The following is a 16,845-nucleotide window of genomic DNA, read 5'->3' as shown; positions in this document are numbered from 1 at the left end:
CCCGATGCCCTCGTTGGAGGCATCCACCTCCACCGTGAACTGCCGTTGGGAATCCGGGATGGTAAGTATTGGAGCTGTAGTGAAAACTTTTTTCAACTTCTGGAAGGCCTGGTCTGCCTGTGGGGTCCACACAAACTGAACAGAAGGAGAGGTGAGTACATGCATAGGAGCGGCAATAGAACTAAAATTCCTAACAAACGTCCTGTAGAAGTTAGCAAATCCAAGGAATTGTTGGACTTTTTTCCTGGAAGAGGGTTTGGGCCATTCAGCCACAGCGCTCACTTTAGCAGGATCCATCATTATCTGGTCAGGACCCAGGATGAAACCCAGAAATGAAGTGGAACTGACGTGGAACTCACATTTTTCAGCCTTAACATAAAGTTGATTGTCCAACAACTTTCTTAATACCTGACGAACATGCGAAACGTGTGAACCTTCATCACGGGAAAAAAATCAGGATATCATCAAGATAGACAAAAACAAAATGATTCAAAAATTCCCTCAACACATCATTTATGAGAGCCTGAAAAACGGCAGGTGCATTTGTTCGACCAAAAGGCATTACCAGATACTCATAATGTCCGCTTGGAGTGTTGAAACCAGTCTTCCACTCGTCCCCCTCCCGTATCCTCACCAAGTGGTAAGCGTTACGCAGGTCAAGTTTTGAAAAAACTCTAGCTCCTTTCAACAGTTCAAACGCTGAGGTCCTAAGCGGGAGGGGGTACCTGTTCTTGATGGTTATGTCGTTTAGGGGGCTGTAGTCGATGCAAGGTCTTAGGGATCCATCTTTCTTCTCAACGAAGAAAAAACCAGCTCCGGCGGGAGATGACGAGGGACGGATAAGACCCGTTTTGAGAGAGCCGTCTGTACTCTCTCATAGACTCTCTCTGGAGCTGAGAGAGAGTACAGTCTTCCCTTGGGCAAGGGGGACCCAGGCAGGAGATCGATGGCGCAGTCATAGGTGCGATGAGGAGGAAGGGATGTCGCTTTAGTTTTATTGAACACCTCCTTGAGATCTCGGTAGCAGCTGGGTACGTTCGAAAGGTCAGGGAAGTCTGAGTCTTGATTATTTTCATGTTCCCTGTCATTGTCTATAATGGGCTCTCTGACAATTTCAGCAGTCTTGCCCCTGAAACACGAATGAGAGCATTCGCTTCCCCACCCCAAAACCTTACCAGTCCGCCAATCAATGTGAGGGTTATGTTTGCACAACCAGGGATAGCCCAGAATTACTCCATGCTGTGCAGAATTAAACAGATGAAAAGTCATATACTCTGAGTGTTCATGATCAATGGTTATTTTAAGAGGCATGGTTCTATGAGTCACTTTGCACATGAGAGTACCGTCCAGAGCGCTAGCTTCAAGTGTCTGAGTCAATGGCACGGAGGCAATTTTCAACCGTTTAGCTAACCCCCAGTCCATAAGATTAGCGTCAGCCCCTGAATCTACAAGTACTTTCAAAGCTATGCTGTGCTCATTATTACTAACCTCAACCTGGGTCATGGATCGTGAAGGGAAATCTGCGGTTGTCAGTCGGCTCACCAGCACCCTCCGTCTTACTGGTAAGCCCCGTCTTTTAACGGGCAGGCTCCCAGGAAATGTCACTGCTTCCCACAGTAGAAACATAAACGCTCCCGGAGGCGCCGCTGCTTTTCCTCTGGAGACAGCCTGGCCCTTCCGAGCTGCATGGGTTCCTCTTCTGTGTTCCCCGAAGCAGGTTTCACGGTAGTAGAGGAATTGTGGGTCCGAAATCCGGGTCGTAGTGGAGATCGTGCAGGAGGTGGCGCTTTCCTGGCTTTCTCCCTCCGTCGCTCTTGCAGCCGAGTGTCTGTGCGTATAGCCAAGGCGATCATACTGTCCAAATCCGGCGGAAGATCAAGAGGAACAAGAAGATCCCGCACAGAGTCACTGAGTCCGCTCAAAAACATATCGTATAGTGCGTCTTCATTCCAACCACTGTCCGTGGCCAAAGTACGAAAATCAATGGCGTAGTCAGACACACTCTGATTCTGCTGGGAGATCTGTGTCAGGGCTCTGGCAGCTTCTCTCCCCGGTGTGGTTCGGTCAAAGATCTTTTTTATAGTCTCAGTGAATAGTTGGAGAGATTTACACACCGGAGACTCCCGTGCCCACTCCGCCGTGGCCCAGGCTTCCGCTCTTCCCGTGAGGTGGGACACAACAAACGTCACCTTGGCTAGATCACTGGGGAAAGCAGCAGGCTGGCAGGTAAAATGTAGGTCACACTGCGTTAGGAATGGACTGCAGTTACCGGACTCGCCCGAAAACTTCGCTGGAGGAGCAAAACGAATCATGGAAGCTGGCATGGAAAAAACAGCTGTAGGCTCTGGGGCTGGGGCAGCCACGTTGGAAGGAGCAGCAGGCACACTATCCAACCGTGTGAGTACATTATGGAGCTGTTCAGCCAGGTGATTAATTTGTGTTGTAACTACGCCACGAAACTCACTCTGGCTGCTAGTCAGGGTCATTACTCCCTGGTTTATGTCCTTCATTTCTTCCTCCTGCTGCCGCAGACGTTGAGCCTGAGAGCAGAGCGCTGCCCTCAGGGTTTGAGAGTCGGCTGAGTCCATTTGTTGGCCAGATCGTAATGTTACGACTGGAGCACACAAAAACTGATAGGACCCAAATGCACGACTCTAGACAAAAGATGATTCAAAAAAAGGTTTTACTGTGATGATAAGCAAGGTAATCCATTCACAAGGTTCAAAACGATCTGGCACTTGGCACAGGGAACACACAGAATATATACAAAAGCAAGGGACTCCACAGGTGCAAACAATAAGGGCGGGGCAGGTAATCAGGTCCGTGGACAAACAGGCAAGGTAGGAATCGAACTACCTGAAATGAGAAATGACAAAGTAAAACAGGAAATGGCAGACACGGACTTGACAATATAGACTTATATATACTTATAGAAATAATACTAACAGATCTGACGAGACACAACACGCTTTTATCCAAAGCGGCTTACAATAAGTGCGTTCGACCAACAAAATACAAACTTGAAGAAAACAGAATCATAAAGTACATCAGGCTTCATAGAGCTAAACATTTCAAGTGCTACTCAACTGGCTATAGATAAGCCAGTCCTTTATTAGTATATAAGTGCTTTGTTAGTAGTTCTATCGCTCGAAGTGGAGTCGAAAGAGATGAGTTTTCAGTCTGCGCCGGAAGGTGTGTAAGCTTTCTGCTGTCTTGATGTCAATGGGAGCTCATTCCACCATCTTGGAGCCAGGATAGCAAACCCACGTGTTTTTGCTGATGGGAACTTGGGTCCCCCTCGCAGTGAGGGTGCAGCGAGTCGTTTGGTTGATGCAGAGCGAAGTGCACGTGCCGGGGTGTACGGTTTTCAGCATGTCAACTCTTTCACCTGTGGGGAAATTGCAGGATTGGCTCCAGGTCGCCCTTTTTATATACTACAAGACAAATGTGCCTTTTTATTTCATACAGTTCAATTTGGATTGAGACAGGGAAATAATCTAAACCTCACGCGTGCAGTAGCGTGGGGTGGGGAAAAATGTAGGGGAAGCCAATGTTTTTGGATCGGGGGGGGGGGGTCAATAACGTAACCAGATGAGTGATTACAGCGCCCGGTAACATTTTACACACATTTGTATCATACAGATGCAGGACTTGTACACGCCTGTTATCTAAGCGACAGGTCCGCACGCACTCTCCAGCTGAAACTCTCTCGTCTTATTAATTTAAGCATTTTCTTATTAATTTATGCCAACCTCCCCCCACCAATGCAATACCAGCCGCTCAATGCGCAGTGCAGATTCGGTAATTAATAAATAAGAAGCATTCATTCACAAACTCAATCAGGAGACCTTTAAAGTGTTACGTTCACATCAAAGTATCAGTATGCGTTGTGTTGATAATGGACGAGACCCGCCGAGTCAGCGTAAAGTTGAGACGATCTCTGTTTAATGTCTGAATCTGATAACAGATAAAATTGATCAGTTTTACATCCATTTCCCTCAGTGACTCCTCTCATTGCTTGGAACGTTTACAAAAAGGGAAGAGGAAACGTGAGAGACACAATATATACAAAAAGTAAAATCACAAAGAAAGGAAATGAAAGTCCTCACAACAATAAACTCATGAGCACAGCTCTCCGACCTTGCCAGGTATTTAACATTCAATAAAATGAAGAACACAGAATAAAATAATATAAAACACAGAATGTGTGTGATTATACAAAATTAAATTAAATAAACCCCACTGCATATTTACATCTGTTACACTAACACACACGGCAAGTGCAGCAACAGTCCTCGTCTCTGTAATTAGTTCAGTCCGTAGTCCAAAAGTAACACACAAATATAAACACTCTCATCTATTCAGGTGATCGGCCCTATGCTATCTGCGGTGCTGATTTTCGGATAGCAGCACCCTGTGCTAATTAAACAACTGCAATAAAACAACTACTTCAGACTGAACACCTGCAGCTAAATCCAGGCAAGCAATGCACAATAACCAACAGAACCACATCAGAAATTGCACACATAGCTACACAGGCAGTTCAGGCAACAGCTATGCACAGAGAGAAAGGGGTGTGCATTTCACTCACCCTATTTGAAGAGGAAGGCCATTCTCCTGTCTTTCATGGTAGCGAAGTGGTCAATAACAATGTCATAGAACTTCCCAGCGGCCTTTAGGTCCTCCACAACAACAGAGTCAATGGATATTGTGGCTAGGTTGACAAGTCTGTCCTGTCCACACGTGTTCCTCAGATACGTTTTGATCCTTCTTAGACAGGAAAAGGAGCGCTCTGCTGATGTGCTGGTGGCTGGTATCGTGAGCATGAGCTGGAGCAGCTTGTAGACCTCGGAGAGTGTGCCCTGTAGGTCATCCTCAATAAAAAGCTGTATCAGCTCTCCTGGTGGCTTGTGAAACAGCCTGTTTGTACAGCGTGTGCAGCAATCCTGACGCGTCCAAAAAGCTTTAATTTCACAGCACAATCTATATGATTTTTAGATTTACCGTGCCTCTCAATTGCCCGTGAGAGGTTGGCAAGGTCGATGAATCCTGATGTTGCCCAAGGATTGTTCAGGGAGCACGAACCCTTGTCAAAAAGAAGACATGGCCAGCAAAATAGACGCTGAAGTTTAGCGCTTCCAGTTAGCCACTCCGTGCGGACATAATTGTCCTCATTGAACGTCCGATTAGATCCCTTATTCCTCTGTGTACACAGCTCGAGTGTGGGCGTTGTCCTGCCATCTGCTTTAATGTTTAGTTGCTGCTGTAGCGGAAGTTTAGTGAAGTTATGCTTAATTAAGTACGCCAAATCTCCCCCCTCCATAATGCTTCATTTGCTTGATAATTTCTAACGGCGGTGATGACAGTTACAGTATTAAAATTGATGTTGATGTGATTGGATGGCAGTGTCCAATCAAATCGCCAGCCGCCAGCCGCCCCTGAAGGGAAGCTAGAGGCGGCTGGCTTCCCCTGGCATGGCCCTGACCAATCACAGGTTGGCAGGGGCACCACGTGGGCCTCATCTGATTGGTTAATCCCTCAAAGGGAAACTAGATTCTGCTGGCCTCCTCTCGCAACAGTGAATGCAATCTACTGTTTCACCATGACATCTAGAGGGGCGCTGTTTCACTCTTTGTAAAATACTCAATGAGAATGGGGGAGAGACGGAGAGACGGTCCGGCAGGAACACACATGAAAGGAGAATTACAGAAACAAAACAAAGTGTTTTTATTTATTTATTTAAATTATAACTACAATCCGAAAAAACAGGGGAAGCCTGGATTCCCTTGGCCTCCGGGAGAAAACGCCACTGCACGCGTGGCGTTTCACTGTCAAGGGGAGCGTGTATGTAATTACATTGCAAATACTGACTTGAGCCCCACCACTGTATGGGTTAGCCCTACCGTAGATTACCCAACACAAATACTCTGGCGCCGCCACTGTTTGCGGTCTACAATGACAGAGACTGTCAAGTTTGACTGTACTCAGCATTGAATCAAAACGCACCATAGCTTTAAAGGGAAATGGAAACACTTTTCAAACTGCTTTCCATGCGATAATATTCCCATTAGGAAATGTATTTATCTAGTCTATTTCCAATAACACGTTATTATATGTTGAAGATTATACTTTTCTCCGTCATGTTGTTTCCATAGCAACAACTTCAAACAGGCATAGCCTACACTTCATTCTTTACTTTGTTCGTTATTATATGTAGAAGATATAAAGAATTTTCTCCGTCATGTTGTTTCCATAGCAACAACTTCAAACAACAACAACTAACCGCTAGCCGCAAAGCTAGCATCACAGCCACTGCTCCGTTTTTAGAGACTTTGCACACGTTTTTGACAAACATTTTCACACGCTAGGAGTATGGGAGTACTTCCATTCGCGTTATCTTGATCTGTAGATGTGATTTGATGTGTCGTGTGTCCCCCAACTCCTCTCCAAAGTTCAGATATTTAATAAAATACTCAGGGGAGTTTCCTGAATTTTCATGCCCAAAGCCAAGCACTAGGCCCTGGGTAAATTAAGAGGCTGATCTCGGGCACTTTTGTCCACTTTCCCTGGTGGTAGAAACTCAAGCCAGACATCCCTGGAATCGTTTTATCTCTTTTTACTGAATGATTTGGTTTTTTATGGGGAATTCAAATATGAGCTTATTTTTAGGATTTTCGGAGACTTTGCACACGTTTTCACAAACATTTTCACGCTAGGAGTATGGGAGTACTTCCATTCGCTTTATCTTGATCTGTAGATGTGATTTAATGTGTCGTGTGTCTCCAAACTCCTCTCCAAAGTTCAGATACTATATACAAATACTAAAAGGTAAATAAAACATGAAACATAATGACAAAATAACAACCTGAAAGATATGTATTCTATCTACACATTTCGTAATTATCTAATCTCGTGGCCTTATAAAAGTGTTGGCTAAAGTAACGCAGAATATATATATTTTTTAATTGTAAATAATTAGAAACATTATTTATGTGCACAAGTACATGGGACCCCACCATAGCACCCCACACATAACAAGCTGTCCCGAGTTCCTCCGACTGCAGTTCCGCAGACGGCCGGTGTGTGGCAGCAGAGCCCTGGGAGCAGAGGGAGGTGAGTAGACGGATATGACGGATGACGGGTGCGACGGAAATACACCCGAACATATCTGGTACCCCGAACACATCTGGTACTGACACCGGTATGGATACCCGGAGCGAGGACCCACACAGTGACGTCACCATTTGGGACTCCCCTAATGGCAGCGGCCTGGTCCCGGAATTCCCCACCCGGCCGGCGGATAATTAATTTTCTTTTGGCGAGTAATATCATATACAATAAATATTACGATCAATATCCATTGTAAAATGAATAAACTACCAGAATATTATAGCTGTAATGGTGTTTCCTTTCCCCTTAATAATAATCTTAATAAGTTTGTGAGGCGTTTTGCTGATCAAGATGGTAATCGCTGCATTCAGCTGTAATAGGCAACTTGATGTTCTGCTCACGGATGAGTCGATGAGAATAATAAACTGTTAAGATGATGACCTTACGTGTGTATAATTTTTTTCTTTGTGGGGGTCTGCCCCCAAAAAACAGTTTCAAGTCCTGAGAAAGTCAAATAAGACGGTGTGTAAAACTTCACTGCCCAGTCGAAAAAAAGTAACCACTTTGATTTAACTAGGCCAGCAGGTAAGGACTCTCCACTGGATAATAACTGCAGCAATGTTTTAGCTGAATACACGTTGTTTAACCCTAACTGAGGCAGTTAGTCACTTCTGTAATGTTTGTTCTTTCTGATGTAAAGTCCAGGTTGTAACTGTTTGCAGTAAAGTCGTGGGGCGCTGAACTGTTCCTTTGAATCTTTTGAGTTTTGATACATGATATAATTACTTGTCTTTCACATTTGAAGGAGGGTGAGCAAGCATCTTGAGGAACATTCATCATTAACTCTCCAAAAAATATAGTTTATTCAATAATAAATGAATAGTGAATCATAACAGTGATTGACAGCTGATAGGAATAATATGATTGTTAATATTATCATATTCAGTCAGACAAACATCGATGAGACAGGTAATTAATGTACTTATTGCAGCAGTCTGCATAGATTTGGTTCCCCTGCTGGTCTAAGAGTGAAACAAACTCATTCAGTTATTGTTCAGTTACAATTCATTAAATGATGTCTGCCACCTTATATATTTATATTTAAGGCTTTACTGATGTGCCACAATAATGTCACCCGCTATTGAGTTAAAATATTAATATTGTGGCTTTCCAAGTTAACATTGTTGATATGACTGAGATTAAATCAGCATATACTTCTGCAGGGGATGCCACCCCTCAAAATCCCCTGCCCCCTCTGGCCACCCCATGAATATTTTTCTAGATCCGCCCCTGTAGCACTCATTTACAGAGTCACAAGAAGCCATGTTCAGAGTTTAAAAAAAGTGAGAGGGGAGAGGCCAGAGCCACCATCCTCACAGCAGGGGCCGTCTCACTCCACATTCAGGTCTCTGCTTTCTGTGTCCCTAAAGTGTATCAATGTGAACCAAAAGAAATGAACAAGCAGTTTTACATTTCATTCCACTCCTTGCAGCCTGGAGCACGGCTGATATGAAGAGTCCTGAAACCCACCGGGTTATTTGGAGCCTCCTCCTCTCGAATGATACCATTCACCATTTAATGGAAAACACGAGACCAAAATACAAACAGCTTGAAGTCAATGATGACGTCATGTTTGAAGAACAACGTGTTTACACACATCAGTCAGATAACACATGTGAAACACACATGTGAGAGTAAAGAGTGAAACCTTTTGAAAGTGTGTGTGTGAGAGCAGAGGTGGAGCTGAGCAGAAGGAGCAGAGGGTCTGCAGAGGAGGAGGTTCTGTTGAAGACACAGGGGAAGGGTTCACTCATGGAGACCACTTGCTAGAGGCTATCAGGTGGAGATGTGAGGGTACCTGCAGTCTGTGCTCTTATCAACATGTGTTCTGTTGTTCATCATCAACTCATGTTGGAACTGAGTCCAGTTTGAATCTGAAATATAGTTTAATCTCTTTGATGGTGTGTCTTTGACCTCTGTCTGATCTTCTGTCCTCTGCAGACTCTGTCCGGCTGCTGGGGGGGACCGGTCTGTGCTCAGGCAGACTGGAGGTGAACTCTGACCCGTCTGACCCGTCCTGGTCCTCCGTGTGTGAGGCTGACTTTGACCAGCAGGATGCTCAGGTGGTCTGCCGGCAGCTGGGCTGTGGGGCTCCTGCAGTCCTCCAGGGGGCGCTCTATGGAGAAGGGGAGGCTCCAATGGGGACCAAAGAGTTCCAGTGTGGAGGCCATGAGTCTGCTCTCCTGGACTGTAGCTCAGCCTCAGAGAGAAGCACCTGCTCACCTGGCACAGCTGTTAGCCTCACCTGCTCAGGTGGAGAGGAGCTGTGATTGGTTCATTCTGTTCTCATCTAACTCACTGTATTCTCTCTCTGATCTCTCTCTTGTTTCTCTGCAGAGCCGGGTGGTGTTCGACTGGTGGGAGGAGAGAGTCGCTGTGCAGGAGCTCTGGAGGTGGAACATGAGGGAGAATGGAGACCAGTGGAGGGCCGTTTCTCTCTCTGGACCCTGAAGACAGCAGGAGTCGCCTGCAGAGAGCTCGACTGTGGCTCTGCTGTCTCTGTGGGACAGAGAGAGGAGTCCTCAGGGAGAGCTGCGTGGAGGATCAGATCTCTCTGTGTTGAGTCTGGATCTCCTCTGAGGGAGTGTGCAGCATCACGTCCCTCTTCCTCCTCCCTGACTCTCACCTGCTCAGGTAAGCCCATCAGTGACATTGTGTATGACATCATGTGTCTCTTTGTTTTTCTCTCTCTCTCTCTTTCTCTCTCTCTCTCTCTCTTTCTCTCTCTCTCTCTCTCTCTCTCTCTCTCTCTCTCCCCCATCTCTCTCTTTCTCTCTCTCAATTCAATTCAAAGGGGCTTTTTTGGCATGAAAGTTAAATTAAACAATGTTGCCAAAGCATCACAATACAAAATAATTAACACAATTAACATACATTTCAAATGTTTACTGACAAAATTCAGAAAATCAGACAAGCAGTCAGTGCCTCTGCATCAGGTACAGCAAATGTGTTGTCTCTGTGTCCACTTAACATCAATTCAGACATCATGACACAATTCCATCAGATTAATGATAAAAACCTAGAGGACATTATTCAACTTCTGAAGTCCTCCTCCTGCTGCCTTGATATTATTCCAACAGGGTTTTTCAAAGATGTTTTGCCCTGCATGGCCTCAGATCTACTTCATATAGTAAACAAATCTCTTCACTCAGGTATTTTTCCACAGGCCCTGAAAACTGCAGTCATTAAACCGCTCTTAAAAAAGAATAATCTAGATGCTTCAGTAATGAACAATTACAGGCCCATATCAAACCTGCCATTTCTAGGTAAGATCATTGAAAAAGTTGTTTTTCAACAGTTGAGTAATTTCTTGCATTTAAATAACTGTTTCGATGTGTTCCAGTCAGGCTTTCGTCCAAACCACAGCACTGAGACTGCTCTTGTAAAGGTCTTCAATGACATCCACTTAAACACAGACAGTGGCAGAACTTCCGAGTTAGTATTATTAGATCTCAGTGCTGCGTTTGACACTGTTGACCACAGCATATTACTAGACCGACTGGAAAACTGGGTGGGACTTTCGGAAACAGTTCTAAATTGGTTTGAATCCTACTTAAAGGACAGAAACAACTTTGTTTCTATCGGTAAATACACATCTGAGTTGACAAATATGACATGTGGGGTTCCTCAAGGCTCCATCTTGGGGCCTCTTCTCTTTAACATCTACATGCTACCACTGGCTCAGATAATGAAGAACAACAAAATAAGTTACCATAGCTATGCAGATGACACACACATTTACGTAACAATTTCACCAGGAGACTATGCTCCAATTCAAACACTGAGTATGTGCATTGAAGAAATCAATGACTGGATGTGTCAGAACTTTCTCCAATTAAACAAAGATAAAACTGAGGTAATGGTTTTTGGAGCCAAGGCAGAACGTATAAAAGTTAGCGCTGAGCTTCAGTCTGCAATGTTCAAAACAACAGATACAGCCAGAAATCTAGGTGTGGTCATGGACTCTGACCTGAGTTTCAACAGTCACATTAAAACAGTTACTAAATCAGCCTACTATCACCTAAAGAACATATCTAGGATTAAAAGACTAATGTCACAGCAGGATTTGGAAAAACTTGTCCATGCCTTTATCTTCAGTAGACTCGACTACTGCAATGGTGTCTTCACAGGTCTCACTAAAACATCTATTAGGAAGCTGCAGCTGATTCAGAACGCCGCTGCTCGAGTCCTCACTGACACTAAGAAAGTGGATCACATCACTCCTGTTCTGAAGTCTTTACACTGGCTTCCTGTGTGTCAAAGAATAGATTTCAAAATACTGCTGCTGGTTTATAAAGCCCAAAATACATTTCTGACCTCCTGCTAAATGATGAACCATCAGATCTCTCAGGTCTTCAGGGACTGGTCAGCTTCCTGTCCCCAGAGTCAGAACTAAACCTGGAGAAGCAGCGTTCAGTTATTATGCTCCAAATATCTGGAACAGACTCCCAGAAACCTGCAGGTCCGCTGCAACTCTGACTACTTTTAAATCCAGGCTGAAGACTTTTCTTTTTGTCGCTGCTTTTAATTGAACTATTCATATCTTAGACTGCACTGTAACTTTTATCCATGTATTTTTTCTTTTAATGTTTATTTTATTAGCTTTTCTTTTTTAATGCTTAATGTCTTTCATTTTTTGTAAAGCACTTTGAATTGCCTTGTGTTGAAAAGTGCTATATAAATAAACTTGCCTTGCCTTGCCTACATATTATTGATGATATATATATACAGTGATACAATTACATTTCAACACGTGTGTGTGTGTGTGTGTGTGTGTGTGTGTGTGTGTGTGTGTGTGTGTGTGTGTGTGTGTGTGTGTGTGTGTGTGTGTGTGTGTGTGTGTGTGTGTGTGTGTGTGTGTGTGTGTGTGTGTGTGTGTGTGTGTGTGTGTGTGTGTGTGTGTGTGTGTGTGTGTGTGTGTGTGTCATTCACTGTCCCTCAGGTTGTGGCATGTGTATACATATTGGGCAGCAAGATGTGCCTTGTGTCCTTCTCCTAGGAGTGCTCTCAGTCTTGAGAGGTCATCAACCTCTCTCTCTCTCTCTCTCTCTCTCTCTCTCTCTCTCAATTCAATTCAAAAGCTTTATTATCATGACCATATTTACATACAGTATTGCCAAAGCTCTGTATAGTTGTAACATCTATACAAAAATACACACAAATTAATAAATAAACAGTTATAAACAAACTGCAAAGAACATGTTTTTTTTTTTACAAGGAATACAGATTCATTTCATTCATAAAATACATTAATATAAAATAGAATATGATATATATACTCAAGATATATAAGATGTGAGACCTGGATCTGCTCAGTCCGGTTCCCTCAGACTGTGGCAGAGACAAACTGTCCCTCAGACTGTGGCAGAGACAAACTGTCCCTCAGACTGTGGCAGAGACAAACTGTCCCTCAGACTGTGGCAGAGACAAACTGTCCATCAGACTGTGGCAGAGACAAACGGTGGCTGAGACAAACTGTCCCTCAGACTGTGGCAGAGACAAACTGTCCCTCAGACTGAGGCAGAGACAAACTGTCCCTCAGACTGTGGCAGAGACAAACTGTCCCTCAGACTGTGGCAGAGACAAACTGTCCCTCAGACTGTGGCAGAGACAAACTGTCCCTCAGACTGAGGCAGAGACAAACTGTCCCTCAGACTGAGGCAGAGACAAACTGTCCCTCAGACTGTGGTAGAGACAAACTGTCCCTCAGACTGGGGCAGAGACAAACTGTCATTCAGACTGAGGCAGAGACAAACTGTCCCTCAGACTGAGGCAGAGACAAACTGTCCCTCAGACTGGGGCAGAGACAAACTGTCCCTCAGACTGTGGCAGGCAGAGACAAACTGTCCCTCAGACTGTGGCAGGCAGAGACAAACTGTCCCTCAGACTGTGGCAGGCAGAGACAAACTGTCCTGCCACAATGCAGCTCTCTTTATATTCCCCCAGAAGTATTTTTTGTTTTTCATTTTCATTTTTAAATATTTGAGGATGCTTATGTTTGAGTTTTGGGAAGAATTGTTTCCGTACCGGTTCAAAAGTTGGGCATTGTGTGAGGAAGTGCTGCTCTGTCTCCACAGCAGTTCCTCCACATTGTGGGCATGATCGCTCCTCTTTGGCAGCCATGTTTTCTTCTGCCTGTTACTATGGCCAGGCTCTCTCTCTCTCTCTCTCTCTCTCTCTCTCTCTCTGTGTCTCTCTCTCTCTCTCTCTCTCTCTCTGTGACTCTCTCTCCTCTCTCTGTGTGTCTGTGTCTCTCTCTCTCTCTCTGTGTCTCTCTCTCTCTCTCTCTCTCTCTGTATCTGTGTCTCTCTCTCTCTCTCTCTCTGTGACTCTCTCTCTCTCTCTCTCTCTGTGTCTCTCTCTCTCTCTGTGTCTGTGTCTGTCTCTCTCTCTCTCTCTCTCTCTCTCTCTGTGACGGTTTGTGAACAGAGTGTCAGGACCAGCTGAGAGAGGGGACTCTTGTTCATCTCTTGGTGCTGCAGGGCTTTGTGGTGGTAGGAGTGGGGCTCACTTTCTTTTAGATGTAGCCAATATTTAATTGATCGTTTCTGGATTTGTATTAATAATGGAAATGTGCCTAATTCCGCTCTGCAGGCGTTGTTAGTTGTTCTCCTGTGAACCTGGAGGATGCGTTTGCAAAACTCATTGTGAGCATTTTCTATTGGATGGTTTTCCCATGTGTCCAATGTTTGGTTTGTTTGTGGGCCCCACACTTCGCTTCCATAGAGTAGGATGGGTTGTATTACTGATTGAAGTCATTTAAGCCAAATTAAAATTGGAATTTGAATGTGGATTTGTCTTTTTATTGCATAAAACGCCCTGCGTGCTTTCTCTCTCAGTTCCTTCACAGCTTGATTAAAGCTTCCAGTGGAACTTATTTTCAGACCTAAATAATTATATTCTGAGCAATTTTCTATCTCTCTCTCTCTCTCTCTCTCTCTCTCTCTGTCTCTCTCTCTCTCTCTCTCCAGATAAGCTGTTTCAGCCCAACATCTCTGTGTCCTCCTCCATGTACGGGGTCTCCGGGCCCCAGCAGCAGGGGTTCCAGGCGTTCAGAGGCTCCACCTTCACCATCAGTTGCTCCATCCAGCCTCAGTACCCAGGAGGCTCCTTCCTGCTCAGCTCCTCCACTCACAACTACACCCAGCCAGCTGTCAATCACTCTGCCCACTTCCTGTTCCCGGCTGCAGAGCCCGCCCACCAGGGAAACTACAGCTGTGTTTATCATGTCTCTGCTCAGGACTCCTCCTCTGAGAGCCGTCTGCTCTCCGTCACCGTCACAGGTGAGCTGTTAGAGTTTACTGTAGGACAGAGCTTGATGCTCCCCAGGAGAACGCTGGTGAGTGTTTTACTGTGAGCCCTGAAGCAGTCACACCCTTACATCACATGTAGCTTTCCAGAGCAACGTACAACGTGCAATGAACCGTGCAGACATGAATCCAGGAGAGACATTCTCCAGTCAGCTGTAGTTTACATTGGAGTATTGCCATGAGTACTAACTGTTCAACAGATACAGCTAGCAGCTTCTCCCTTCAGTCCTACTGTCTGGTATGAACAGGAGAAAGGGTTGGGGTTGAATGAAGACCTTAAGAAGATGTAGTGTATTGTAATATAACTGTAGAGAGGAGTCTCCATGCTGAAGTGGGTTCAGGTCTCTGTGTGTTTGCTGACTCTTGATCTGATGCTGTCCAGGTGTTCCATCAGATCCAGAACCTTTTATCATCCGAGCCGTCGTCCTGCCGCTGACTCAGCTGCTGGTGCTGCTGGTGACCGTCGGACTTTACTTCTACTGCAAGGTACGGAAACATGTTGTTGTTGTTGTTCCACTGACTGAATGATGAGGTACGGAAACATGTTGTTGTTCCACTGACTGAATGATGAGGGACTGAAACATGTTGTTGTTCCACTGACTGAATGATGAGGGACTGAAACATGTTGTTGTTCCACTGACTGAATGATGAGGTACGGAAACATGTTGTTGTTGTTGTTGTTGTTGTTGTTGTTGTTGTTCCACTGACTGAATGATGAGGGACTGAAACATGTTGTTGTTCCACTGACTGAATGATGAGGTACGGAAACATGTTGTTATTCCACTGACTGAATGATGAGGGACTGAAACATGTTGTTGTTCCACTGACTGAATGATGAGGGACTGAAACATGTTGTTGTTCCACTGACTGAATGATGAGGTACTGAAACATGTTGTTGTTCCACTGACTGAATGATGAGGTACTGAAACATGTTGTTGTTCCACTGACTGAATGATGAGGTACGGAAACATGTTGTTGTTCCACTGACTGAATGATGAGTTACTGAAACATGTTGTTGTTCCACTGACTGAATGATGAGGCACTGAAACATGTTGTTGTTGTTCCACTGACTGAATGATGAGGCACTGAAACATGTTGTTGTTCCACTGACTGAATGATGAGGTACTGAAACATGTTGTTGTTCCACTGACTGAATGATGAGGGACTGAAACATGTTGTTGTTCCACTGACTGAATGATGAGGTACTGGAACATGTTGTTGTTCCACTGACTGAATGATGAGGTACTGAAACATGTTGTTGTTCCACTGACTGAATGATGAGGTACTGAAACGTGTTGTTGTTCCACTGACTGAATGATGAGGTACTGAAACATGTTGTTGTTCCGCTGACTGAATGATGAGGTACTGAAACATGTTGTTGTTCCACTGACTGAATGATGAGGTACTGAAACATGTTGTTGTTCCACTGACTGAATGAAACAGTGTGTGTTATTGAACAGGAGTGATGCAGGAAGTCTCACTGTGTGCTGTCATGTCTCTCCAGGCCACCAGGGGGCGGAGGCCGAGCCGACAGGAGGACATTGAGCTGGATTATGATGACATGGGTGTTCCTGCTGAAGAGGAAGGAGCTCAGGGAGCAGAGTAGCAGCTCCAATGAGCTACTCTCACACACAGGGGTTTATCAGCTCTTATAGCTTTTAACCAACATTAGAAAATATAGCTTTTACTCTGAACGTCACCAGCAATGTGTTAGTGCCTCATGTTTCCTGACTTCCTGTCAGCTCCAAGCCCATTGGTTCCCACTGAAGATGAAGATCTTTAAGAACATCACAAGTTAGTTTTATTTAGAAAAGTCAATGCAGTCGGTGCAGTTTGAAACCAGACACACCAACCCAGGCCGCTCAGGAACTAAGTTGGCCAATTAATGCCATATATTAATGTTCACATATCCTCTAGAAACAGTGTTACAAAACCCAGTGTTTGAATCTGATGTAGTGATCCCTGAGATAACAGGAGGAACGCGTTACAGCGTTAGTGTTGGATTTGTAGACGTCGAGCACAAGGTTTTTTTTTATATTCAATCAACAAACAAGAAAAAGTACACTTTTTCACAACAATTCATCTGATCAGCGAGCAGTGGCGGCGCCAGAGTATTTTTGTTGGGTAATCTATGGTAGGGCTAACCCAATGGTGGGGCTCAAGTCAGTATTTGCAATGTAATTACATCCACGCTATTTCACTCCCCTTGACAGTGAAACACCACGCGTGAGGTTTAGATTGTTTCCCTGTCTCAATCCAAATGGAACTGTATGAAACAAAAAGGCACATTTGTCTTGTAGTAAATAAAAAGGGCGACCTGGAGCCAATCCTGCAACTTCCCCACAGGTGAAAGAGTTGACATGCT

General features: G+C 44.6%; 1 protein-coding gene across 1 annotated transcript; it reads left to right on the top strand.

Moving 5' to 3' along the window:
* Positions 1–5,776: 5,776 nt before the first annotated feature.
* On the top strand, positions 5,777–16,089 carry LOC117452644 (scavenger receptor cysteine-rich type 1 protein M130-like; the record flags this gene model as incomplete). The annotated part of the gene is made up of 6 exons (XM_071204306.1): positions 5,777–5,835; positions 9,101–9,423; positions 9,508–9,804; positions 14,142–14,453; positions 14,863–14,966; positions 15,985–16,089. Coding segments are annotated over 6 exons (1,197 nt in total), but the record flags the coding sequence as incomplete, so codon positions are not given.
* Between the last annotated feature and the right edge of the window lie 756 nt (positions 16,090–16,845).

Source organism: Pseudochaenichthys georgianus, chromosome 9 (assembly GCF_902827115.2).
Source record: "Pseudochaenichthys georgianus chromosome 9, fPseGeo1.2, whole genome shotgun sequence".
NCBI lineage: Eukaryota > Metazoa > Chordata > Actinopteri > Perciformes > Channichthyidae > Pseudochaenichthys > Pseudochaenichthys georgianus.
Note: the sequence above shows the minus strand (reverse complement) of the source record. Positions and strands in the feature narration are given on the sequence as shown.